The sequence below is a fragment of the Pseudozyma hubeiensis genome (genome assembly GCF_000403515.1).
Source record: "Pseudozyma hubeiensis SY62 DNA, scaffold: PHS68, whole genome shotgun sequence".
NCBI lineage: Eukaryota > Fungi > Basidiomycota > Ustilaginomycetes > Ustilaginales > Ustilaginaceae > Pseudozyma > Pseudozyma hubeiensis.
The window spans coordinates 195,864-220,881 of record NW_012133850.1 but is presented as its reverse complement, the minus strand read 5'-3'; the positions used below and the strand labels follow the sequence as shown (position 1 = coordinate 220,881).

At 56.4% G+C, this 25,018-nt stretch overlaps 10 protein-coding genes across 10 annotated transcripts; 4 read left to right on the top strand and 6 right to left on the bottom strand.

Moving 5' to 3' along the window:
- Positions 1–50: 50 nt before the first annotated feature.
- PHSY_006956 (hypothetical protein) lies at positions 51–3,863 on the bottom strand (the record flags this gene model as incomplete). Its single annotated transcript, XM_012337552.1, has 1 exon — positions 51–3,863. One exon carries the CDS (start codon positions 3,861–3,863, stop codon positions 51–53), a length of 3,813 nt encoding a protein of 1,270 aa, XP_012192942.1.
- A 398-nt stretch (positions 3,864–4,261) lies between these two features.
- Positions 4,262–5,119, top strand: PHSY_006955 (hypothetical protein; the record flags this gene model as incomplete). The annotated part of the gene is made up of 1 exon (XM_012337551.1): positions 4,262–5,119. One exon carries the CDS (start codon positions 4,262–4,264, stop codon positions 5,117–5,119), a length of 858 nt encoding a protein of 285 aa, XP_012192941.1.
- Positions 5,120–5,974: 855 nt separating this feature from the next.
- PHSY_006954 (phosphoprotein phosphatase) lies at positions 5,975–8,341 on the top strand (the record flags this gene model as incomplete). Its single annotated transcript, XM_012337550.1, has 1 exon — positions 5,975–8,341. The coding sequence occupies one exon, from the start codon at positions 5,975–5,977 to the stop codon at positions 8,339–8,341; it is 2,367 nt and encodes a 788-aa protein (XP_012192940.1).
- Positions 8,342–8,491: 150 nt separating this feature from the next.
- On the bottom strand, positions 8,492–9,719 carry PHSY_006953 (glutathione S-transferase; the record flags this gene model as incomplete). Its single annotated transcript, XM_012337549.1, has 2 exons — positions 8,492–9,261; positions 9,671–9,719. The coding sequence occupies 2 exons, from the start codon at positions 9,717–9,719 to the stop codon at positions 8,492–8,494; spliced, it is 819 nt and encodes a 272-aa protein (XP_012192939.1).
- A 106-nt stretch (positions 9,720–9,825) lies between these two features.
- Positions 9,826–10,707, bottom strand: PHSY_006952 (hypothetical protein; the record flags this gene model as incomplete). Its single annotated transcript, XM_012337548.1, has 1 exon — positions 9,826–10,707. One exon carries the CDS (start codon positions 10,705–10,707, stop codon positions 9,826–9,828), a length of 882 nt encoding a protein of 293 aa, XP_012192938.1.
- An 832-nt stretch (positions 10,708–11,539) lies between these two features.
- PHSY_006951 (hypothetical protein) lies at positions 11,540–15,562 on the top strand (the record flags this gene model as incomplete). The annotated part of the gene is made up of 1 exon (XM_012337547.1): positions 11,540–15,562. One exon carries the CDS (start codon positions 11,540–11,542, stop codon positions 15,560–15,562), a length of 4,023 nt encoding a protein of 1,340 aa, XP_012192937.1.
- A 175-nt stretch (positions 15,563–15,737) lies between these two features.
- On the bottom strand, positions 15,738–18,818 carry PHSY_006950 (RNA binding repeat containing protein; the record flags this gene model as incomplete). The annotated part of the gene is made up of 1 exon (XM_012337546.1): positions 15,738–18,818. The coding sequence occupies one exon, from the start codon at positions 18,816–18,818 to the stop codon at positions 15,738–15,740; it is 3,081 nt and encodes a 1,026-aa protein (XP_012192936.1).
- Positions 18,819–19,018: 200 nt separating this feature from the next.
- On the bottom strand, positions 19,019–22,236 carry PHSY_006949 (glycosyltransferase; the record flags this gene model as incomplete). Its single annotated transcript, XM_012337545.1, has 3 exons — positions 19,019–19,295; positions 19,648–19,802; positions 20,113–22,236. 3 exons carry the CDS (start codon positions 22,234–22,236, stop codon positions 19,019–19,021), a joined length of 2,556 nt encoding a protein of 851 aa, XP_012192935.1.
- A 306-nt stretch (positions 22,237–22,542) lies between these two features.
- On the top strand, positions 22,543–23,193 carry PHSY_006948 (hypothetical protein; the record flags this gene model as incomplete). Its single annotated transcript, XM_012337544.1, has 1 exon — positions 22,543–23,193. One exon carries the CDS (start codon positions 22,543–22,545, stop codon positions 23,191–23,193), a length of 651 nt encoding a protein of 216 aa, XP_012192934.1.
- A 99-nt stretch (positions 23,194–23,292) lies between these two features.
- On the bottom strand, positions 23,293–24,942 carry PHSY_006947 (AT DNA binding protein; the record flags this gene model as incomplete). Its single annotated transcript, XM_012337543.1, has 1 exon — positions 23,293–24,942. The coding sequence occupies one exon, from the start codon at positions 24,940–24,942 to the stop codon at positions 23,293–23,295; it is 1,650 nt and encodes a 549-aa protein (XP_012192933.1).
- Positions 24,943–25,018: the final 76 nt, after the last annotated feature.

The following is a 25,018-nucleotide window of genomic DNA, read 5'->3' as shown; positions in this document are numbered from 1 at the left end:
GGTGGTAAAAAATGAAATTTATACGAGGGCATGATGCGACAATGATGTGTTCATTTCCGAGTGCGTCTACTGCTGCGTGTGTCATCGAGCTCGCTCGCCAAGCCTCGTTTGCGTCGTTCCTCTCCAGCCACCAACCTCGAGTGTACTATGCTCGGCGTCGACGTAGTCCGACCGACGCTCCGATTCGCTACATTGCTCAACCTGTTCGATCTACCGCCTATCGGTAGCGAAGCAATTTGGGACTCGTCTTGTTCGGACTGCGTCTCGTCCTCTTCCTGCGTAGCTGAGGATGCTTGTGAAGCATCGAGTGGATGAGCGGCTGACGAGGTGGAGGATTCGATGGTGTCGTGCTCGGTGGCATCGGCGATGATCGAGTCTGTTGTTTCGACCAGCGGTGGGGCTGGGATGGGTGATGTCTTTTGCGAGGAGGTGATGGATGTGGTTGGGGCGCGCGGTGGTCGGATTTGCATACTGGACTCCTCGCCTTGGTCCAAGTTTCCCGCGTCAACGAGCTCGCTAGGCGACTCCGCTTGATCCACTCGAAGCAACTGCCCTGCTCCGCTAGCGACATGCTGAGGCGCATACTGACTTTCACCAAACGCACTTTCTTCCATCAAACTCTCCATCCTCCTCAACACACCGTCGGAACCTTGAGCAAGAGCAAGTAATCGCTGCTCGAACGGTGCCAACACGCCGTCGTCAAGCTCTTCCGCGCGCAGCACCGCGCATGCGAATGCTGTTGTCTTCCTTCTGCTCGCTGAGAGCGTTAAAACATCATCTGACGCTGACTCGACGATGACGATGACCGCATCGAGGAGGTGTTGTACATCATCGAGGTTGATAATCGTGTAGAGCGGGCGGGTTGAGAACAGTATGCCAGCGAGTTGGAGGCTAAGCAATGTCACTTCAAGCTCCGTTTTGTCGATGAAAGATGTGGGAAGGATTTGAAGATTCGAGGTCAAGTGCCTGGTCAATGTTGTGAGTGGGGAGGAGAGTGACTGCCAATCGGTAGCAGTCGTATCGACGCCACAGCTTGCGTGACTCTGACCGTCGCCAGACGACTCTGCAGCGACACAGTTGTGGAAGCCAAGCTTGACAAAATGTCGGAGGATCAGTTGCAGCGCGACGCTTTGATCGTAGACCGTGGGTACATCCAGAAGCTCCGCTCCCTCTTCTGCCGGAGGTGGAGCTAGCATGTCGATGAACGAGATCAGAACCTCGTCCACCACCGCGGCTCTAGGCTGCGAGTCGTCTTCACTGAGAGTTGTGGTGGTCCGCATTTTCCCATGTACGGCCCGTTCAGCCTCAACCGCTTTCGAGCTCCACAGCGGAGGCAAGACACCCGTTTCTCTGAACCAGTGCTCTTCGACTTTCTGCGCTTGGTCGGCCAGCGTTCGACGGACAGCCTTCCACATTTGCACGTAGGATGTGTCGGTGCGTTGAAACGGGACGCTGAAATGGTGTATAAGGACATTGAGATACCGACTCGCCAGATCTTCGGATAGTTCGGTGGAGAGCTCCTCTTCTTCGTCGGCTGCGGAAGGGTGAGATTGTTGCGAGTCCAGCAAAGAGTCTACCGCTGCTGTCGGGACTGCCGACGGATGAACCGCTTGCTGCGCAGGGGCTGGTGAAGATTGCGCTTCCGCTTGCATCGCCTCATCAGATGCATCCACAGGGTGATCCTGGGCAAATGATACTTCCGCAATTTCATCTTTGTGCAGGATACTCGCACGCAGGCGTGATGGCGAGATCTGCGTTTCCGCCATCTGACTGTGATCAGCTTCATAGTCGACGCTGGGCACACTTGCCTCTGTCTTGCCCTGCGTGCTTTCCAGTGATTCTTCGATGACACCATCCAGACCTTCCAGTGGCTCTTCGATCCCTGCAGCTCTTCTCCATCGCTCGATTTCGAGCATCGCCGCCAAATTTCCCGCCATGTTTTGCATCATAAGTCCCTTGAAGCTGATACCTCTTAGCTTCGACAATCTTTCCAACTGCCATGCGTCGAGGCTCTCCCCAACGCTTTCACCATGACCGTTGGTGTTGAGACTGGCGCTCGTGGCCCGAATGGCCTCGGTGGAATCCGCGACACCACCGTTGCGCCTGGTCTGTGCCTGTTCCCGCGCCCTTGCCAGCTGCGTCTCGTAGAAGCTCCAAGTCTTGTTACCAAGCATGAGCAGGCCTTCGTCAGCCATCTTACGACGATCTTCTGCACCGGCTAGCAGGTGTCCGAAGAGATGATGAAGTAGGTAGTAGTCGAGACCGCCCTTCGGATCCAGGATCGTGTTCGGCGAGACCGTCTTCGGTCGAAACAGCCCAACAAACATCTGCAACTCAGGAAGGGTCGAATGACGTTCCATAGGTACGACCAGCGCCTCGGGCCAAGCGGTCTCGTGTCTCTGTGCAGCCTCTAGTCGGTGCTTGGTATCTTCAAACATCCCCGGCCACTTGTCAGATGCTATCTGGCCCGGGTTGACGTACACCAGCAGTGGCTCCGGTTGCGAGCGTACCGGTCCCCAGCGCTGTCTGGCGTCGGGACTACTGCTATCCATTTGAGAATGTGCAGCGAGCGCTTCCCTCGCCCAGGCAGGGTCGGCGTTGCCCGAATAGCGAGATGCGAGGCTCTGGACGTGCGAGCAGACGTTGCGTTTCTCACAAGCATGAAACCGAGTTTTGCTGCCGTCTTGGGTGACGATGTCGGCGAGGAACGGGGCTTCGCTTCGAGCAGCTTTGTACATGATGTACTTGAAGCGGTCGACGTGGATCTTGCAGCCAAAGGCTTTAGCTGTGACGATCAGCATATCCTCATAGCCCCAGGTCCAGCAGTTGAGAAAGAAGACGGTGTTCGAAGGATACATGCGCATGAGTGTGATCATGTCTAGGCAGGCTTGTTGTTTGGTAGGGACTTTCTGGTTGCAGAGAAGGAGCTCGGTGTCAAGGTAAATGTTGCGAAGGCGAAGTTGGGACCGATGCTTGGACGGAGCCTTTGCGGTAGAGTTCGAAGCTTCTTCGAGATTGAGATCATTGCTGCGATGTACGCCTTGAGATTGAGAGTCATCCTGCGATTGCGAAAGGGATTCTTGGCCCCGCACAGACGAAGAAGCGGTGGTGCCGAGCGACTCGATTTGCTCAGCCCATGCCTCCCTTTCGACGTGCTCGCTGCCTGATGCTGTGATACTGTCCTGATGCCAGCAGAGGTACGGCGATAGGGACGGATTTCTTGTAAGGGCCTCGCACCACCACTCTTCCGCCCTCATGTCTCCCGTATGCAGCACGGCTCCCTGAGCACCTTGAATGAGAAACATGGTCCCTCCGAACATGTGATTGCTCTCGATGAGCGTCAACACGACGCTTGATGTAGGTGTGTATTGCACCTTTGTCGGCACATTGTACGGCAGTGGATGCAACAAATCGATACTGGTGGACTGATAACCAGACAGCTTTGCCCTTGCCGTGGCATGGTCGTCCGTGACCCGTAGGTGGGCATACGGCCGCACGACGCCAACGTGCTTCGTGTGTACTCCATCTCTATCCTTCTCTATACGTGTTTTTTGACGCTCGTACCTGAGCAGAAGCTGTTTGGTGGCAGCGCTGCAGTAGATTGGTGCCATGATGCCGGGTCTGTCGAGCCCCTTGAGATGATCGGTGTGGATATGGGTGAGAAGATAGAGCAGTGGCTTGTCGAAATGCGTCTGTCCAGGGGCGAAGGATAGGCTGTCCGGACCTTGAGCTGCTCCCACTGTATCGTTTGAGATCGAGCGGCGGTGAGCGAGGAGCGATGCGGGAAGTGGGATGGCTGCCTGGTCGAAGTGGTCGACACGAATGCGTGGATATTCGAGGACGTAGCCATGCGAATTGGTCATGGCGTCGACGCAGCCAGACGGGTTTTCGTTATGCCCTCACACGGGTTCTACTTGGTACGCGACGATCGTCATGCCTGATTGTGCTCGGATCGAAGTCGCATGGGAGACCCGTCTTATTGAATGCTGGTGTCGTCGTTGACGGATGAAGTTCCAAAATTACAGCGTTTGTACGTTGTCAAGAACTTCTCGTCGAGACCCTGCATCGGCAACAATTGGAAAATGCGGGCCGCGGAGCTAACTCAGCTTTCGAAATTATTCAATTGCAGTTTCTTTCTCTCATCACCATCACCGTTCCTCATCCACCATCGATTCGGCGACTCTCACACCACCGCTACAGCCTGATATACTGCAACTGCTTACGTCTTTCCGCCCTTCACCTTCAGCATTGCTCTGTTGGCATGATTCCCATCTTGGTGGAGTCCTTCGACCCCTTCCCGAGGCATCTTTGCCTCGCGCTGCCGGCATCCGCCACCGCGACGGATGTGTTGCAAGGCTTCAGCAAAGCTCTCTGCGGTCGTGCCCCGCCGTGCTTTTTTCTTACCCATCGCGGTCGAAAGCTTGTCGGTTCAACGAGGTTGCGCGGTCTGACCACAAGCAACGATGACTTCCCTGTGGTTCTGCAATTGCGAGCGCTTTTGCCTGGTGGCAAAGGTGGATTCGGATCGATGCTGCGTTCGCAAGGTGGCAAGATGTCTGCTGGAGCACGCAATTCGAACAATGACTCTTGTCGCGATCTCAACGGACGTCGACTGGGCGTCCTCAAGGAAGCCAAGAAGCTGGCAGAATACCTTGAGGGAGAGTCGGAAAGAAAGCGCCAGATGGACGAGGCGCAGAAGAAAAAGTACGCAAAGTTGGAAAAGATGTTGGGACGAACACCTCGCAGCGAGCGAGACCTCGCTGAGGCTGCTGAAAGGATGGCGGATGCGGGAGAGGACTTCGACGCCGATCAAGCGAGCGACATTCCTGAGGCCGAAGCGGGCCCCAGTCGTCGTGTCGGCAGTCCCGGTCAGGCAAATCAAACGTCTCAGCGCAGGAATATGGTAAGCGTCGAGAAGCCGTCCGTCACGAGTGGCAAGAGGAAAGAACGAATCGAGGACTCGCAGTACATCGAACAGAGCCGCGAGATTGTCGAGAACGTACGCTCAGCTGTGGCATCCGCCATGATGAAGAAGAAGAAGAAGAAGCTCAACAAGACAAAGACCCAGACGACCTCCTCGGCATCAGGCTCCGGCTCTTCCGTCACTGCGTCCACATAACAAGACCAAACACATCATCGCTCCTGTTCACGCTTCTCATCTTCCTCCATAATGTGCTTCCTGTGTTTAGAATCTAGTGTCACGCTAGTACTTTGCACCACACGATCTGTCTTTCGTCCCCTGTCTTATGTCGCATTGCACCACACTGGCTCGAGTCAATCTATCCTCTTACCTCCATTCGTAACTTGCTCATTCTCGAGTGTGTACAATCACATGCAGTCCGCCACAGTGCCTCTGTTGAGATACAGTATCCCGTGACCGCTGAGATGATGTGCACATGGCCGTTATCGGCGACGCCGAACCTGGGGGTCGGATGCCTCCACCTCATCGCGCATGCCACCGAAAAAAAGCAGCAGCAGACGGGCACAGTGATCTTGGGTCATTTTTGCCCACGGATCAGCCGAAATCGCCGTCACACCAAACAGATAATCCAATCCCTGGCACTCCGCCTCCTTCTTCCCTTCTCGTTCAATCAATGCCTTGACATTCCATCATCGCAAGTCTCTGGCACACTGTGACACTAAAGCTAGCTGTACAGCTGTCCTCTCTAGCGTTACCGTACCGTGCCGGGCTCGTGATGTGTCCGCGCGAGTCTAGAACAACGTCGTGGCAGCCGTGCCTTCAGCAAGCTTCGACGGCAAACTGAAACGAGACTTGCACTCCTCGAGGATCCACGGGCTCTTGTCCATCGGTCTGCTCCCTCTCTTCTCGGCTGCAATGATGCATTGGGCATCCAGTCCCGCTCGGACAGGTCCTTCGCATCTCCCCAGCCGACCCAAATGTCGAAAGCCGAAACTCCTACTTGCAATTTCCCTCGGGCTTGCCTCAATATGTTCGACTCTTGCGAGCTCCCCAATGGAGCCTCTGTCGAGCAAGCTCGCCTTCAATTACCGCGTCGATTCCGACGCCGACTCCCTCGCCAATTACCGTGCCGAGGTAGAAGGCTTCCAACGATGGAGTCGAGAGCGAGGTCGCATGCCTAGATCCGACGATAGACTACGAGAGCTTGAATGGGGCGACCTCAACATTCTGCACTCGACTGACATACACGGCTGGTTCGCCGCACATCGTAAGCTGTCGCCGCCAGAGCCCAATTATTCGGGTGACTGGGGTGACTGGGCGTCTTTCGCGTCCAAGATGAGGTCCAAGGCACGTTTGGAAGGTCGAGACCTCTTGCTTATCGACACAGGAGACCTGCATGATGGCAACGGCATCTCTGATGGCTTCCCTCCTTACAACAAAGACGAGCCAGGTGGCAAAGAAGCTGTCGAGGGGCACGTCAGCAATCAGATCTTCGCCATGATCGACTACGATCTGCTCACAATCGGTAACCATGAGCTCTACAACTACACGGTAGCCAAGGATGTATACCAGAACTTCGTGCCGCAATGGGGAGGCAGGTACATGACCAGCAATGTCAAGATCGCTCTACCCGGTCCGGATGCTCCTAATGCCAGCTACGCACCCATCGGCTCTCTCTTCAACACCCTGGTCACGCCAGTGCAGGGGCTAAAGATCATGTCGTACGGCATCCTCTTCGACTTCAAGCTTGCCGCTAAAGGCATTGTTGTGCAATCGCCGCAGGACATGGTCGAAGAAGACTGGTTCCAGCAGAGCCTCGATCGAGCCGCAAAGTGGGGCGTCGACGCCTTTGTCGTCCTTGGCCACATGCCCGTCTCGGGCGACCCCGGTTGGGAGGCTGTGAGGACCAAGATCCGCTCACGATTCCCCGACACACCCATCGCCATCCTGGGCGGGCATACGCACGTGCGCGACTGCAGAATGATGGATGGTCAGACCATGGCGTTGGAGAGCGGCCGTTACATGGAGACCATCGGATTCATGGGTATCAAGGATCTCCAGAAGCGCAAGCGGGCAGGCAATCGCGGCAAGGTCAAGTTCACCCGGCGATACATTGATTCAAACCCCAGGAACTTTGCCCATCATTTGAAGCTGGCAGACACACGTGAGCTTGCGACCAAGAAGGGCAGCTTCATTCGCTTTATCATGGACGCCATCTCTGAAGCGTGGAATCTCTCGCGCTTGCACGGAGTTGTGCCGCAAGATTATTTCCTCGATCGCGTGCCGTACGGCGACAACTCGAGCCTGCTGAGCCTCTTGGCTGATCAAGTGCTGCCCAAGGTGGTGCGGCCGTCGGAAAAGTCTCGACAGGACAAGAAGAGCCTTGTGCTCATCAACAGCGGATCACAACGATTCGATGTCTACTCGGGTCCTTTCACCCGCAACGACCAGTACATCGTGTCGCCGTTTAAGGATCGTTTTCTTTACATGGCTGATGTTCCGTGGGGCATTGCCAAAAGTCTCCTACACGGACTTCAGACTCGTACATTCAAAAGAGGAGCCGTCCTCGAGGTGATGCAAGGTGGCACTCAATACTCGGACGGCGATGCACTGTTGCGATACGGCAGCGGATTTGTGGAAGACATCTTCGTACGATGGCAAAAGTCGCAGTGGTTCAAGTTCTTGCAAGCAGAGCAGGCTGATCGGCAAAGAGCGGCTGCAGAAGCCGACGGCGGTGCCGGAAACCACACCCACGCGACTCTCAAGAGCGTGGAAGAGCTTGAGGCGGAAGAAGACGAAGAGCTGCTCAAGTTCTTCCACAAGTACGATTCGCTCGATAAACCCTCGTTGGGCTACCGCACGATTGACCAGTGTGCCGGACCTGGCGACGACACGGTGCACTCTCCGGTGCCGTTCAATCCCAATCAGCCGGAATACGTCGCATCAAATCCTGATCCGCTACCCGAATCGGACGAGGAAGTGGTGGACGTTGTCTTCGTTGACTTTATGCGAAAGCTCATGGTCGAATTGCTCAATCAGTATGATTTACAGCGCAACGGAAGCGGTACGTACCACATCGACCAATTGCAACGATGGGGTGATATCACGACGCAACTGCTCTATCCGAGATTTGCCGAGCTAGAATGGCAACCCGCCGAAGGTGCAGTCAAGGCGGTCAATGCGCAGGCTAGAAGAGCGGGAAAGATGGGGTATGCACCGCTGGCGAACGAACCCGACTATGATTACGAAGAGCAGCAGCAGCAGCAGCAGCGGCGGCACGGATCGGTTCAGAAGATGAGTCCAGCGTCCACTATAGAAGGGAGCGCTTCCACCAGCTCATCGAGGACGTCACGGTCATCCAGAGACGAAACGCAGCCGTCTGAAACGCAGCCGTCTACGAACACACACTTCACCAAATAGAACTCTTTCTCTCAGCATTACACATTCTGTCACACTGTCACCCTCGCATCTTTTCATCCATTTCTCATATATGCATGCAATCACATTCTCGTTCCAAAGACCAGGTGAAGTCTACAGAAGCGAATGAGCGATGATTTGTTCACACAGTCACTATGCTTTCTTTCCGACCTCGACGCTGACTCTCTCATCCATCCTTCGCAACCAGCCTGACAACCAAGCAAAGTTCGGACTGTTGCCCGAGACCAGATGACCCGCAGGACTCGACCTCAGATCGTCCAGCACAGGGAACAAGAATAGATCCGCCCAGGTCAAGTTCTCACCCTCCAGCAACCACTTTGCATTCTTTGCTGCTTGACCCTCCACGATCTCCAACAGCGTGTGGATTCTGGTCAAAGGTTCGGCTAGGGTGGAATTGATGGTTTCAGCGTCTTTGCCTTGTTTAGCGAGGGCTGAGGCGGGTTTGATGTAGCCAGCGTCGAGGGTTGGGATGATGGTTTGAGAGAGTTTGGAGATGAGACCGTCCAATCTTGACCTTGAAACGACGGTCTTGGCATCAACGACTCCACCGGAGGATCGTAGAGGGGGTGTCAAGTGTCGATGTGTCGATGAAAGTGGGAAGAGAAGCTCATCTACGTATCGTCGAATCGATCCCTCGGATAAGGTGATCACATCTTCGGGTCGAGCATAGAGTCCATCCGGTCGATGAATAAGCACAGGAGTGAGACCGTAGGGATTGCGAGACTTGATCTCGTCAGAGTGCGATGACCGAGCGATGGGGATGTAGTGGATGTTGAGTTCCGAAAGAGCGAGCGAGATGGTTCGAACAAAAGGCGAGGAGGGCTCGCCGAACAGTTCGATCAGACCGAGGTCTTCGGGTTTGCCTGTTCGATCAGGAGTAGTCATAGCGAGGTTGTTAGAGGCTGGAAGCAGATGCGGTCGATGATGGTGTTGAAGGATCGGAAGGAGGGAAGAACTTGTAATAAAGCTGGCTGAAGAATCTGTTGTTGCAAAGCTCGAAGCCAAAACGAAGCTCTTTTATCCACGGCACGACGCAGAAAGAGAGAGTGGAGGGGAGAGGACCTTCACGCTGATCTGCACGGCCTTCGTCATCGGCATGTACTTTCGGCAAGAGGCCAAAGATTATCGGAGAAGAAAATTTAGGGTTGTACCGCACTTTGCCGCCGCCGGCAACGACTCAGTATTTTCGGCAGCGTTTCAGTTCCGAAGATGATCATCCGGTGGCACGTGCTTGCCGCTGGGCACATGCTCCCAGACTCATTCTAGGACCTCGCACGGCATCACACGTTCTCCCAGCGATGAGGTTCTCACCTGTCGATTTGAGAAAGACTTCTGTTCTAGACTTTCGCCTCGTCGGCATTTGGACGTCCCTGTCCACAGTGCTGCAGTCAGAAATGGAATGTGTCGTAATGTAGAGAGATTATGGTCTAGTGATACAAAGAGGTCAAGTTCGAGCAGCGCATATCTTAATCCCAATCAAGCTCGTCATCCAGCTCTTCCTGTGTCTTCTGTCGGATGCTTCTCTGTCTAGCTCCACCCTCTTCCTCCTCCTCTTCATCGCCTTCCTCGATAGTATCCGGCTTCTGTGACCCAAGATGTGTCGGTGCGCCGGGAACGTTTGACCTCTTAATCGCACCTACCGCTGTCAACAACAGCTCGATATCCTCGCATTTGGTCTTCATACCGTCCAACCCGATCTCAGGCCGCAAGCCTACGATCTGACGGTGCAGTTCGCCATTTCGATAGACGAGGAGCGTTGGCAGGTTTCGGTCCGGATAGTTGGGGATGCACTGATCGCCGACGATGCTGACGAATTTGGTAGAAGGGAACTTGGCGGCTAGCGTATCGAGGTAGCCAGCGAGGAGTCGACATGTGTCGATGCCGTCCTTGTACAGGAAGCACACCACCCCTGTGCCGCCCTGACGCTGCTTGTCCACTCCGTCTGCTTCCGTGCCGTTGCCGTTGCTTTCGTGGTCATCTTGCTTCTGTGCATCGGGATCTGCATCTGGGTCTTCCTTGCTCGCTTCTGTCACCTCGCGTGTATAATCGGGTCTGCTGATGGGGTATACTCGTCCGAAGCGTTCCTTCTTGGTCTCTGCGCGGAGCTGCGACATTCGTTGCCTGCGAATCTTTTCGAGCAGCTTCTCCTCCTCGTCGTCCAGCTCATTCTCCAACTCGAGGTCGAGGTCGTCGACGGTGGCTTGTTTGAGTGCTTGCGAGCGCATCTCGCCTGCAGACGGGAGCTCGGGCGATGGCGAGCGCGATGGCGGCTTCGGCGGGATGATGCCGTGCGCCCTCAATGCATCGTGGAACTCGGTGTCCTGGGTAGCGTCAACTTCGGCCTGCATGGTGACTGATTCGAGAATGTGGTGGTGCTGAGATGCTTGTCTGGTCGTATGTTGGAGCGACGTGTGGTGCGCTAGACAAGTGTGTGGAAGCAAGACCCTTGGATGAGGAAGGCGAGTCAGCGGAGCACCGTCCGCCCGAAGTGTTGCTCTCCCTTCTCAGACCTTCCAACTCGAATGCTGTGCACGTCCGAAACCCGAGCGCACGTCCGACTTAACAGCGCAATCAATATCAAGGAACCATGAGCAGAGACAGGGGCCACAACACAGAGCATCGCAGCCGCGACTTTAATCGCGTGTGTTGCATGCGTGTTTTTCTGTCCAGGACCCTGACGGAGCGTCGGCGAGCCGAAACAAACACACACACACGTTCCGCTTGCTGCAAGCTGTGGCGCTTGGCCCCTTTTTTCAAACAACGCAGCTTTGAATGCAGCAGCTCGTGTTGCTCTACGGTGTGGAGTCGAATGTCGACTGGCTGGCGCATGCAATCCAAAGTTGCCTATCGACAAGCATAGAGACTCTTTCTTGACAGCATTCACTCTGCTCGATCAGAAGCAGCGTTCGATCCCTTCTCAAGTTGCCTATGACACCAGGACAACAAATTCCGAAACCTGTTACTTCCGCCGACGCCTTTTAGATGTCCACGGCATAGGATTGGACACAGCGGCCATTACACGACAAACAGCGGGAAGCCCATCTCCAACGTTGCAACTACGGCGTCGCCGCAACGACACCGACCTCATGCCTCCGATCACCCTTTAGAGCTTCGATGAGCACACGGCGGATCCGAATGGGACGTCACCAAATGCATTTTCCGTCTCTTTGAAGTCAAAGTATGCCAGCATTCTCCAGATCCGCCAAGACGGCGGTCGCATCGGCTACGCCGATAGCAGCTGGTCCCCAAAAGACACAGCCGGTGCCGTTGACAGCGGAGGATCCGAAGGACGACTCGAGCTCTACCGCCAACCTGACTCGGCAGTCGCTTCACGTTCTGCACCAATTCCTTGCCTACGCCGATCCAGAAGCAGCAAGTTTGCTGCCCCTCTCCGACAATGATGCAACATCATCATCGATACCCACTGAACTCGACCAAATCGAGCCAGAAATCCCGATACCCGAGTGGAACGTTCTTTATACCACCACCGCTCCACCAGCCACGCCCGGCGGATTTGCCTCTTCCATCACCGTTCGCTCTCATCCTGATCCTAGCCGTTACCTCTTCAGCGTTCAGTCGACCCTGCCAGGTGTTACCGCCAGACAATTTTGGTCGCTCATGGCTAGTGCCGAGAACCGCAAGCTATGGGACAACACTGTCGAGGAGGGAGCAGTAAAGCGCTGGTTGTCCAAAGAGGCACAAACTCGCTCCAACGATTCATCAACAACGAGCTCACCATCAGAGACGGCACGCGCGGTCGCTGCTCGAGTCGAAGTTCTTCGCTTCGGAAGCATCTTCATGGTTGCAAAGGCAAGAGATATGGTCCTTTTGAGCGTGGATGCTCGCCTGCCTTCCCAGCCGTCAAAGCCTGGCTCGGCTGGACCGCTACGCCTCGTGTCCACTTCGCAAAGTATCGTCGACCCTAGTTTGCCGCCTCGCAAAGGCTACACCCGCTTCGAGCTCAAGACAGGAGGCTTCATGGTCGAGGATCTGGGCGACGATGGTGTTCCGGACGACTACATTCAGACTAGCACTTCCGATCTCGGTAAAAGCCCTTCTTCCGCCACCTCAACCAAAGGTTCGCACTTCCGCAAAGGTCTCCTCGCTCTCAGTCGCCGTGGAAGGTCAAACTCCTCAAGCAGCTCTGGAAGCCGACTCCTTGCACAAACGTCAGATTCTGCAGATCCTTCTGCTGCCTATGTGCCGATTCGGGACCCTCGTGGCCCTGCTGTATGTATCACTCAGGTTTCCGACCTAGGAGAGATGGCCGCTTGGGTGCCCGCTTCGGTCATCAAGATGGTCGCTTCTACGTTGGTGCCGAGAAGCATCGCATCGGTTGCAAAGGTTGCAAAAACCATGCAGGTCTCTCCTGCCCTGTATCGCGAATTCGACGAGCGTCATTCGACGGATGCCGACGCTGTTGCGGACAACCTCGGTCAGGCGAGCGGCACATGGTATCGACATCGAACGCTGCCCGCCGTGGTCGGGCGAGGTATACTTCGCAAAACAGGTCCTACTCAAGAAGCCAACCCGCCGGTCCCAGTTGCGACTGATCTCTCAGCTCCGCAACATGCTGGGTCCGTTCGCCTCTCAGACGTGCCAGAAACTCCGATCACCCCAGTCAAAGGCAGCTTTGCGCCAACGAACAGTGAAATCATTGCGCAGGCCAATACCCAGACGAACGAAGAGGCTCAGAGACAGATCCTCGCCCAGACTCAGGCACCAGCTCAGCCGAAAAGCCCTTTACCGCCGCGGACATCGTCGCTGCCCGGAACGCCTGTCTTGGATCGCACCGCTCTTGCCTTTCCTGGCTCGCCTAACAAGCCCACGTCGCCGAGCAGCCCGCTCGCTCGGCCTGCGATGCTGCTGGATTTGCAGAGCCTCGCTCCTCCTTCTTTTGGCGATCGTGGCATGCGCAAATCGCAGGGTACTGCATCGCCGGCCTCCCCCGGCATGTTCACATCGACAGACTCAGACACGGGCTTTGATGACCACATGGCACACTCGACGTCCTCATTGACCTCTTCGGCAATGCTCTCACCTATAAAAATGAAGAAACGCTTTGTTGGTCTGACACCTTCGGAGGGCACCGAAACGGTTCCAGGCTCTGTAGCTGCTAGTGACTTTGAGGAAGCCGGTAGAGGAGACTATCTGTCCAAAGGCAGATCTTCTGAACAGCCTATTTACGGTCTAGCACAACATCAGTTCAAACGAGCCACGCTCAATCTTGCGCCAGGGGATCGACAGGAAGTCCTTCAAAGTGTTGACAGCCAACTGGACGAGGAGGATGAAGGCGACATTACGTTGCGTCAGAACGGACCTGCTTCGCCCTCGTCGGTGGCGTTGGCAATGAGTCCAGCCGAGAAGCGATCGCGACTCTTGTCGAACGAATACTTTGCCGCTCACATTGATGGTGTACGACACACAGGTCAGCAAGGCAGCGATGGCTCTTCTGGCGACAGCTATGGACGACAAGGTGCGGGAAAGCCGAAGCATGCGCCTGAACCAGGAAAGGATCGCCAGCATCGTCAAGCAGCGCCGGAACTGGATCGCAAGATGCGTCGGCTGTCATCAGCACTGTACGCCGAAATGGAACGCAGGCAGAACTCGCAGTCCGGATTCTCGCCCCGATCATTTCAATCGACAAAGCAGCTTCCGAACATCGATGTCCATCAAGAAGAGCTTCTACCCTCGCAGCAAAGCTCCGACTTGGTCGCTCTCTTAGCAGATGCACTGACAGAGTCCATGCCATTCATGTCTGCAGAAGATGTGCAGGTCAAGGAACAGGTACGACGAGTCAGTGCGATGCTGCTCGCAGGCTCGGATGCACTAGCGCTCAGCTTGGCTCCCGGTGCAAGGGACAGTCTGGGCTTGCAGCTGGATGGATTGAGTACGCCTTCGGAGCTGTCGGAACCTCCTACTCCTCGCTCGTCGGGAGGGTTTGAGAGCCTACATGGCCAGACTGCGAACGCGAAAGGGAGGGGCAAAGCGAAGGAAGCACGCGCAAAGTACCCCGATAGTCTTTCTGCACGACCAAGAAAGTCTCCCAAAGCGACGCAACAAGCCGACCGCCGCAGCCGCAAGATTTCGGTCGATTCAGGGTCTCGATCCATCTCTGTATCAGCTGCACGCGCCGATGCCGTCGCAGTCACGGAAAGCGTGATATCTGTTTCTAGAGGCAGCAACGGCGTGGCCGCTGCTGCATCGACAGAGCAACAATCAACCACATCATCTGGCTTCACCAACCCGGCAAGCTCCAATGGCAGCTCTCATGTCGTCCCGAGCAGTGCCGATACTTCGTTGCTCAACTCCAGTGCTGATCTTGCAGCGACGCCGGCGGGCGGTGGCATCGATGCGGCGGTTTCGTCGACCAAAGCGGTAGACACACTTCGAGAGCTTGAACGCACCAGTCGCAGATCCGTACGTGCTGTCAAACGGAACCTCGTCACGAGTGCCCCGATTGGCATGCACAGCGGCGGTGCGAGAGGTGGCACCAATGCGAGAGACAGCGGCTACGGTGCACGACTTTTGTCCGGGTTAGCGTACTACAGCGGCTACTCTTGGTACTATTCGCCCGCCGCAATAACGACCGAAGGGCAGAGACACAGTCCGGCTGGATCTACCGCCATTGCTCCGACATCCCCGGCAGGCGCAGTCAGCATCGCCGGAGGAACAGGAGGTGGCCTTCATCGACCGATCTCCACCCGGTCCACAACGAGCATCGGCCCACGCATCCCTTCACAGCACTCGCTGGGTCGACGCAAAACACGGGCGAACTACAAGCTGGAGAACAACGCCAAGTTGCATCCCTTCCCTGGGTCGTTAGGTAAAAGATCTGGTCAGGTCGGCGCACAGCAGTCGGCTTCGATTACAACCACTGCTACCGGTAGCAGCCACGCAGGAGAGGTTGACAAGAGTCGTACAGCAGCTCTGCCGCCACCGATCACAGGATTTGGGGTGGGACGGATGCGCAGATACCCATCCTCTGGCGTCCCCGCTGATGTTGAACGGAGGCGAATGAGCAAGACCGGTACAGTCGCGCAAAACAGTGATATCGCAGCGTCGCCAGAACATCAGCAGCAACAGCAGCAGCATAGCATGGACGAGGCAGACGAAGATGACAGTTGGGAAGACGAAGGCGGTGCTTCACCGTACACTCATCTGAAACCGCAGACCACATCAGGGGTATCAGTAAAGGTCTAGGCGCTTCACGCGTGCTGTGCGTCACTGTATCTTCGAACACGGCTCATCACACTTCCTTCAAATGACACTTCATACCCCACACTCAGCGCCATTTGCGTATAACCCCTCAACGACCTGTGCTGTGCATAAAAGACTCTATTACGAAAACTGAGCATGTTCCCCTCTGCCCCTTCCCTCACTCTTCAGCATCAGCCTGATACCCCTCGATAAGCCTCTCGATGGCCACCAGATGCTTCGCCGTATGCGCCGCCACTCCTCCCCCAGCTGCACCGGCGCTGCCAACGCTCGACCTCCTTGCCCCCACCAACGCCGGCTGGAGCACCTCCACCAACCTGCCCCTCTGCTCCCTATCCGCCATCTCAAAGAACCTCTGCAGGACATAATTCGCGAATTGGTCCTTCATCATCAGCACCGCCGGAACGATGTTCGTCTGGTCCTTCCCCTCCCCCGCCCCCGTGATCGGCGTCAAAATCTCCTCCAACAGTTCATCCCTATCTTTCCCCTCACTAGTCCGCACCACCTCCTCCACGACATTGCTCGCAAACTTGTGTCTCGACAACACCAACACCTTGCCCTTGATCCTCCCCACCACCTCCCTCCTATCCCCCTCCTCTCCCCTCTGCAACACCCACTGCACCACATAATTCCCATACTGATGTTGCATCAACTCCACCGCTTCGCCCAACAACTCGTCCAACAACACCCTCGTCTGCTCCTTCTTACAGTACTCGAACGTCCTCTGCAACACCCTGCACGAATAACAGTGTCCAGCCAACCCGGCAACGTGTCCAACAAACGTCCGCGGTATGAAATCGATCTTGTCCGCATCCACCCTCTCGATCACCTTCTGCACCACATGGTTGGCATTCTGATCGCGAACACACTGCATGATGTGTCCATCCAACTCCTTGGCCAGCTTCTCCCCCTGCACCGCCGAGATGTGATCAAACGCCTTCTGCACCACTCGACACCCATACGTCCCCAACGACAAGGTCAAAATATGCCCCTCCATCTCCCTCGCCAATACATCCCTCTGCTCCTCATCCCCATGCTCCAACATCTTCTGAATCACATAGTTTCCAAACACATCCGTCATGAGCTGGCGTGCGTGCGGCAAGACCTCGTCGAAGAGCACCTTCTTGTCCTCGGCCGACGCCGTATCGAGCTTCTCCTGGATGAAGCGGCTGCCGTGCTGATCGCCGCTAAACTCGACCAAGCTACCGTAAATGTCGAATAGCTCGAACTTGCGATTCTTGGCGTGGCGACTGCGGAATTCTTCCAGAAGCGGGCTGCGTGTATGGCTGTTCGGTCCACCACCGCCATTGCTGCTGCTGGGACCAGCAACGCCGTTCCCTCCTGACGGGTGAAAAGGTGCACCACCGTAGAATCCGGCACCATTGCGGCCGTAGTGCGGATCCATCGGTCCCCCTCCCACGGCGTAGCCGCCGACGGGTGCCATCACGCCACCTGGACCTGTAGGCACGCGACGGTGGTCGTGGAAACGCCCGTTCCACGGCATCATAGAGGCGTGCATGGGTGCAGCTCCCATCATGCCGTGCATCGAGGCTTGACCCGGTACAAATGGTCCTGCTTGACCCGTCATGCCAAACGGAGGTCGTGGAGACATGGCCATACCTGGAACAAAAGGCTCGGGGCCCGTCGATCCCATTCTGCGATGCGGTCCCGGCTGATAGGGTAAGGACTGCGACAAGCTTGGTGAGCTGCGACTATCGGGTCCGCCCGAAGACATTTGCGAAGCACTCATGGCGGGGCTCGTAGGCGGCATCATCATCGCACCCATAGGCATCGGCATGCCAGGGGCCATCATGGGCGATTGTGCGAGCTGCGACCCGCGTGCGTCGACAGCTCCAGGCCCGGGACCAAAGCCATAATGTCCGGGTCCTGCGGTCATACCTGGCCTTACGGGCGACGCCATGCCTCCAGCCATCGTTGGCGGCGGGCCGAAGCCTGGAACGATGCCAGGGTAGAAAAGTGCCTCTCCGTTGCGCATCGCAGGGTTGAAGTGGGGCCCGAGCGGTGCAGGTCCGAACGATGGACTCTGAGGTGTGGACCCTTGTGAGCCGGGTGATGCAAAGATGGCGCGTCCAGGCATGGTGGGTGCGTATGGGTCTGGCGTCGTGCGGTAGGATTCGTAGCCAGACATGTCGATCGGAGCCATGCCAGGTATCATGTTTGCGACACCCGGGAAGGCATGCGTATATCCATCCGGCGAGCGAGCTCCGCTGCCTGGAAGATACGGCGAGGGATTCATGAACGCTTCGCCAGGGCTGAAAGGTGGTGGAGGAAAGGGAGCAGAGGCACGAGCGGCGTACTGATTTGGAACCATGAAGGCAGGCGGCGAGTTGTATCCAGGCTGCTGTGGAGCGGTGTCCGTAGTGGTGATGTTGAGGGAGCTGACGCCGGCGACCAGCTGCTCATCATCGTCAGCGGCAGTCTGTCCAGATGCTAACTCGTCGTCGCTGTCACTGCTGAGCCTCCGATTTGCTGCGAGGTGTTTGGGGTCCAAAGTCGCCGAGCGAATCGGTGCGCGTTTGGGGACGGGTGCGGCTGTCTTCTTGCTGGTGCTTGGCGAGACCGACGGTCGCGCATCCTCCTTGCCGGCGGACGCTGCATCTTTCTGGAAGTCGTTTGTGATAGCTGTGGTGTCGTTGGTGGTGGCGCGCTTGACTGCACTCGGACTTGACGCGGCAGAGTCGGTGATGATCTCTGAGGTGTTTGACCTCGTGGCGAGATCATTGCCCCAGGTGAGGGATCCGGGACGACCTATGGACCAGGCAGAGCCTTCCTGCGGTAAGAGCGGAGATGGTGTGTAGACGGAAGCGTTGGAAGTCGCCTCCTTGGCATCGAGGGCCGTGGTGCTACGACCTGGGGTGCTGACGTTGGAAGCAGAGGCGGTGGTGACCGCGTCGCCGTCCATGGTGGACGGTGGACGGCCATTCCAGACACTGGACGGGCTGCCGGACGATGCGGTGCCAGCAGGCTCGGGCCAGGCGTTTTGATCTACCTTGGACATGGTAGTAGCCGAGCGTTGCGGTGCAAGCGGACTTCGATTGCTCACTCGACTGTCGGCAGGAGTGAAGGAGGGGAGGCCGCCAGTATTGACACTGCCACTAACGCTACGTCTTGCCACTGGACGTAAGGGCGGCGTCGATGCAGGATTGACGGATGAGGCAGAGGACTGTGCAAGAGAAGGGGGATGCTGTTGAACAAACGAAGAGGCCCTACGATCTACCATGCCGGTCAACTAGAGCATCAGAAGTCCGTATATTCGAGTTAGGAGGATCGGAGCATGATCATGTGAGAAAAGCGGTCGTTGATGTTAACTTCGTGCGCTTCTGATAGTCCCTCTGGGCTGCTGTGCAAGTGTTGGCAGGGCTCGACGATCGGGTCGCTATCTCGCTTGTAGCCACGCCGCTTGCCTGGTAGAAGGGGCGCCTAGACGAGTGCGATGGTGATGGCGATATCTAGAAGGCAGCTGATGCCGATAGGATCCGATCGGGATTGAGCTGCTTCTTTGTCCACCTCTTCGCTCTTTCGAAGTGTGGGATAACGAGTTGACCCCAAAGCTCCCCGAAGCGGCGAGGATGAGCAGACGACGGTGTGTGGCTTCCTAGAATCTTCCACGAGATACCACACGACGTCTTGGTAGCAGTCAAAACCACTCTGGAAGATGCGATGAGGAGGAGAAGGTGAGATGAGGTAGGTGGGAAGACTGAAGGAGAGACGAGGAAAGATAGCCAAGGCAATAATAACGTTGGCGAGGGTTCAAGCGAGGGCTCAAGAATTCCATTGTGAGCCGGAGCACAAGCCGAAAGATCACACACAGTGCAGCAGCGCGCACAGTCAGATCGACACCTCCGTCTTTTCCCTCTGAAACAGCATCAACAGATTTCCTGCGACACCAACACGGCCACATGAACGCAACACTCTTTGGCAGTGATTGTTGCACCCGAAGGCAAGCAATACTCCGGACGAGCCATACACAACCATGGAACACAAACACAGCTGCAGGGTACCACCAAGGTCTGCGTGGGTCGAGCCTAAAAGCTCATAGCTGACCCCACCAGAAAAACGCATAGAGGCGACTCAGCTTTCTTCGGCTGTGGGATTGATTTTCGTCGATTGCGATGTGATAGCGATTGTGCGAATTTCTGAAAGTCGGCTTGCAGATCGCGGCGTTCTTCCGAGCATCGCTGACATCTCCACACAGCTTCCGGAGCTGCCGATAAATTTCGTGATTGGTTTTTACTGCCTGGTCCGCGCACCCTGCTTAGCCGGAGAACGTGGTCGGATCTCCACCCCGATTTCCATGCGGTGCTCATGTCCGCGGTCCTTCACCAGCCTCCGCATCGTCATGAATCGGTGACACATTCTGCTATGCTGCTCATGCAGATACGTCTCTGTCTCGTTCGAGGGCATTGTTCTATAGTATTGCGAATATTGACCGGTGTTCAAGCTTCACTCGAGAGGTACAGCGCAGACGCACGCGTCCATGCCCAAATGATACCGACGCTGCAGTATACGCTCACCATCATGAGCGGCAAGAATTCCATCGACGACGACGACGATGTCTGTACAGCATCAGCCCCTTGCTTCTGCTGACCATCTGATATCGTCGACTTCACTCCCGGAATTGTTCCTTGAGCTTGTGCAGATGTTGATTGGACGGATAGGAGATCCGCTGACTGCGTTGCTGCAGGTCGTGGAGCATCAAGCTCGACGGAGCTGATAGTCATGCAACTATCCTCGGGTGTCACGGCCAAGCTCGGATCCATCACATTACCATCGGAGGATGTCGCCTCTGCAGTACTAACGTTCGCGACGACGGATTCCACGATGCTCGCCGTTGCTGCTGGGACGGCTGGGGCAGCTTCCGAAGGAGCATCGGCGACATTTGCTGGACCAGCAAACCCGTCCAATGTCCTGTTTGACGCTGCGTCGACAGCTGAGATGGTATGCGCGACGAGACTCTGACCTCCACTCGTCGCAAATACCATCGGGTGCAGGACCGATACGTACACCTGCAAGGCCACAAAGCCCCACATGTACAACGTCTCTAGCTGATGGACCAAGATGCCCACATTCGACTGCACCGGTCGGAACACGCGTCTTTGCAGCGGGCCGAGTACGAGCAGCGCCCATGCTATCGAATATCCAATCTTGATCGGTCCTTCTTGCGGCGTAAAGAGCAGCGGGAAGAGCGACACGATGCCCGCGACGCTGAGCAGCACAAACGTCCTGAAATGCGCATAGTCCACTGCGGCGAGGAAGGTGTAGGGGATGAGCGGAAGCATGATGGCCTTTTCATGCACGTGCCACCCGAACAGGAACGACGCAAAGCCGCACAGGCTCACCGATGCCAAGAAGGAACGGTAGGTAGGCGTCTGCCACAGCTTGACCATGTAGATAGACGTACATGTCAGCGTCAATATGAAGCACGTCGACGGGCGGATCTCGGGCAGCACTCCGAATGAGATGTTCTCCACCAGACCGCGCGAAGCCGAGGCGAATCCAGAGCTGGCCGTGGCATCGTATCGTGCAGCAAAGTTCGCTGGCAGCACAGCTCGTAGCGCAGCAACTCTTGGTAGCAGCTTGACCAATACTCGATCTGCAAACGTCCACAGTGCCCAGACATTTGGAGCCCAATACGCGTGAATGAGACCGCGGCTGAACGGGAACAGCCTTTGCAGCATCTGTGACAGTGCACCGAGCGGGCCCGCCTCGTGTCGCAGTCCATCGACTGCGAGGGGTGCGAGACTGACAAAGAAGGGTGTCAAGGTCACCACGCCAACCGTAAGCAGACGTTCAAAACCTCGCCCCAGGTCGCTTGCCTTGCTGCCGACGGGGAAGACGTAGGATCGCAGGAGGAATATCAAGAAGGGTGGTGCCACGTAGACGTAGATGTGCTTGAGATTGAGAAGCGAGCTGAACAGAAACGCGCACAGAAGTGGCTTGTCCTCTCGAGCTGCCCAGAGCGACCATGCCAGAACGCCAAAAAGAAAGCCATTATACTGAAAATGGATATGATCGATGATGATGAGTCCGGGATGCATAAGCAGGCTCGCTGCGAGGAGATGCGATGTAGATACGCCCGAGTTTGAAACATGATCCGAGAATCCGATCTTCATGGCCCTCTGTACACCCAGTCGAGCGTGAGCCAGCAGCGCTGCTGCCAGGACGATCTCGGTGACCACGACGGTGGCACGCATGTACGCTTTGCACGGCCACGCTGCATGTTCGAGTCCTTCGTGCAAGCTTGCTATCAACGGATCGACCAGTGGTGCTGGTTGCGCGAGGATCCATGAGAAGTACGCAAAGAAGGGAGGATAGTCGAGTGTCCATTGTGAAGTAGCTTCGAAGTACCAGTCGCGGATGGGCAGCGTCCGCGTGATGGCCAACCAGTTGCGATGCACCTCAAAGTCGGTCGAGTGGTAAGTTGGGAATAGTAGCAGCTTGACAGCCGTGCTGAGGGTCAAAAGTTCCCATTCCAGCCGCCTCAGCCCAAAGGTTGTTGTCTCGGAGTCATCTTCAGGTGACGGCTTGCTGGTAGACGCAGTTTCTGTGACGAGGCGCGTCCCGCCATTGGCGTCGGCATTCGCGCTAGTCGACTGAGCTGCAACACTCGACAAGCGAGGCGAAGGTGCCGCGCTCATGACATTCGTGATGTAATTCGCCAGCGAGGACAGAGGATGTGCCTGCTGTGATCAGAGTCGAAGACGTGGTGATGGAGAAGAAGATTCCTGTGACTCTTGTGTTTTTCGAGTGGGTCTGTGCATTTGGTGTTGCTCTCCACACGAGTCGAGGCGAACCTGTAAAAGCAAAGCGCGGCACGGCCGATTCCGAAATTAAGACGCAGAGTGCTCAGCTGCGCAGTTCTTATCCGTCCCTTTGTGATCCTAGCATCTTCTCACCTGACCATCACCATCATCCATCAATCCCTTTCCGACCTGCGCTCCAATATGGCTGACGCAAGTACGTCTTCCTCCTCAGCCGCGGCAGCCACGCCGCGTTTCGACTTTTATCAGACCGACACGGCGGTCACCATCTCGATCTTTGTCAAGTCTGTAGCTCAAGACTCGCTCCAAGTCGACATCGGACCACAATCGCTTCACGTCAAAGCCGTCTCTTCCGACACTGGCTCCGAATTCATTCTGGGCATCGACCCTCTTTTCTCGCAAGTTGACGTGACGAGCTCCTCGTTCAAGGTGCTTTCCACCAAAATCGATGTGATCCTACACAAAGCGCAACCTGGCGTCCGATGGGTCTCGCTACAAGCGGGATCAGCGTCGGTGGTGTCTGCAGCAACGCCAACGTACGCACAATCCACATCTGCACCTAGACAAAAGTCCAAATGGGACAGCTTCAACCCAGACACAGAGACTGATGCTACAGCAGGATCGTCGGCAGACAAGCCAGCAGACGGCGGCGAAGCAGACATCAACGCCTTCTTTCAAAAACTCTACGCGGATGCAGATGAAGACACGCGCAGGGCCATGATGAAAAGCTACCAGGAAAGTGGCGGCACCACCCTCTCGACCGATTGGAGCAAGGTGGGCAAGGGAAGGGTCACGACGACACCTCCAGATGGGATGGAGGCGAAAAAGTGGTAGACGTGCAATTACATTGATGCTGCCCACGCTTCGCGTGCATGTGATACTGTGTGTGTGTTGTGGATGAAACTCTGAATTTGATTTCTCATGTTGCGCATGCTATTGAGTTCCAGAGGTATTGCTTGGTCTTGCCTCTCCCGACTTGGGTGCTCTGCCACCTCCTGCGTTTTGTCTTCCACCACGACCTCCGTTTGCTCCGCCTTTACCGCCACGTCCACCGCCGTTCCCTCTGTTCTGCTGTTGTTGCTGCTGCTGCTTCTGTTGCAGATACTTTGTCTTTTTGCTCTCCTGAAGGATGAAGCCGTCTTCGTCTACTTTGGGTCCCTTTGGCGTCGGTGGCGGGGCAGCTCCCGAAGCCTTGCCGTTGCCGTTGCGAGCGCCTGCGTTGCCCTTGGAACCACCGTTCTGCTTGCTCTTTTTTGGTTTAGGTGACAGCGGTGATTCAGCTGCTTCAGCCGATGGCGGAGGCTTGGCGGCGGTGGAGGCAGCAGCTTCGGGCTCCGCTGCAGTAGGCGTGCCCGGTGCAGGTGTGACGAGCGCCGAGGTGGTGCTGGAACCAAGGGGCTCGAAGACGGGTGCCTCGCCGAGGTCATCGTCGTCCTCTTCGGCCAGAGCCGCCCAGTTGAGCTTGGGCTCCGCGGCGCTCTTGACGGTCGTGTTGATCGGCTCCTGGACGGCTGAAGCGGCGGTGCCATCTGCTTTGCTCGAAGTTGCGCTCTGTTCGCCCAGCACAATTCCGCTGCCTCCCTGCTTGCCCTTGCTGCTCTCGGTGGCGCCTGTTGCGGGAACAGTGGAAGGCTGACCGCCTTCGGGCTCTGCGGATCGGTCGAGGATCTCGCTAGCCTGAATGAAAGAAACAGGAGCTGCGCTTGGCGAAACTGCATCGAGAGGAACAAAGTCGGCGGGTGGTGCGTCAAGGCCGGAAGCCTTGGGTTTCGGCTCGCTAGCTGCTGCTGCGGGAGGGGCTGTCAGCTTGAAGATCATTGATCGAAGCGTAGCAAAGCTGACGTCCGGAAGCACCTCGTCCTTGGATCCCTGTTGGATGCTGGCAAGAAGTTCGAGCGCATCCCCCCCTCCGCCCTCCAAGGGTCCGTTTGCGAGCTGATCGTAGACTCTGGCAAGCGCGGCGACCTGTTGACCTGTCGACATCTCGAGCGCGGGAGGCATGCTGCGTGTGGGTGCGAATGTAGAAGGACCGGCTGGGTTGGGGTGGAAGAGGTTGAAGAGGTGAAGGAACTGGAGCAACAAGATGAGGTGGGCTTTGCTGTCCGAGTCTGTCGATGCGACTGGTGCCGATGAAGAGGTGGAAAGGGATTCAGCTTGAGACACTTTCTTGAGCAGTGTTTTGAGTTCGTCGACTGCAACGGTGATGGTTGCGTTTTTGTTCTTGGACATCAGTTCGGTGATTCGCTCACTAATGACCTTTTGCGCAGGTGTCGAGGCCACTGTGGATGGCTTGGACGTCTCAATGGCTTCGACGGCAGCGACAGCAGCCTGTGTCTCGGCTTCTTCGGCGAGATCCTGAGCGGTGACTTTGAGTCCGTTGGCAACTTGGTTGGGGTTCTCCGGTGCTTCTTCGAGCAGGGCAGCCGATGCGGGGCTCGTCACTTTGACTGCAGCGCCATCCTTGTTTGCGCCACCTTTGACCTTCTTGCCGGACTTTGACGGAGCGGAAGCGGGTGGGGGAGCGCCAGGCACTACGCGACGGACTGGCTTTTCAGCTGCGCCTGGAACGGTACGAGCGGCCATGATGAAGGGGCACCTGGCTGAAAGTTCCTTGAACGAATGTGAGCAAGGTGGATGGGAAGGGTGGAAGTATGCGCGA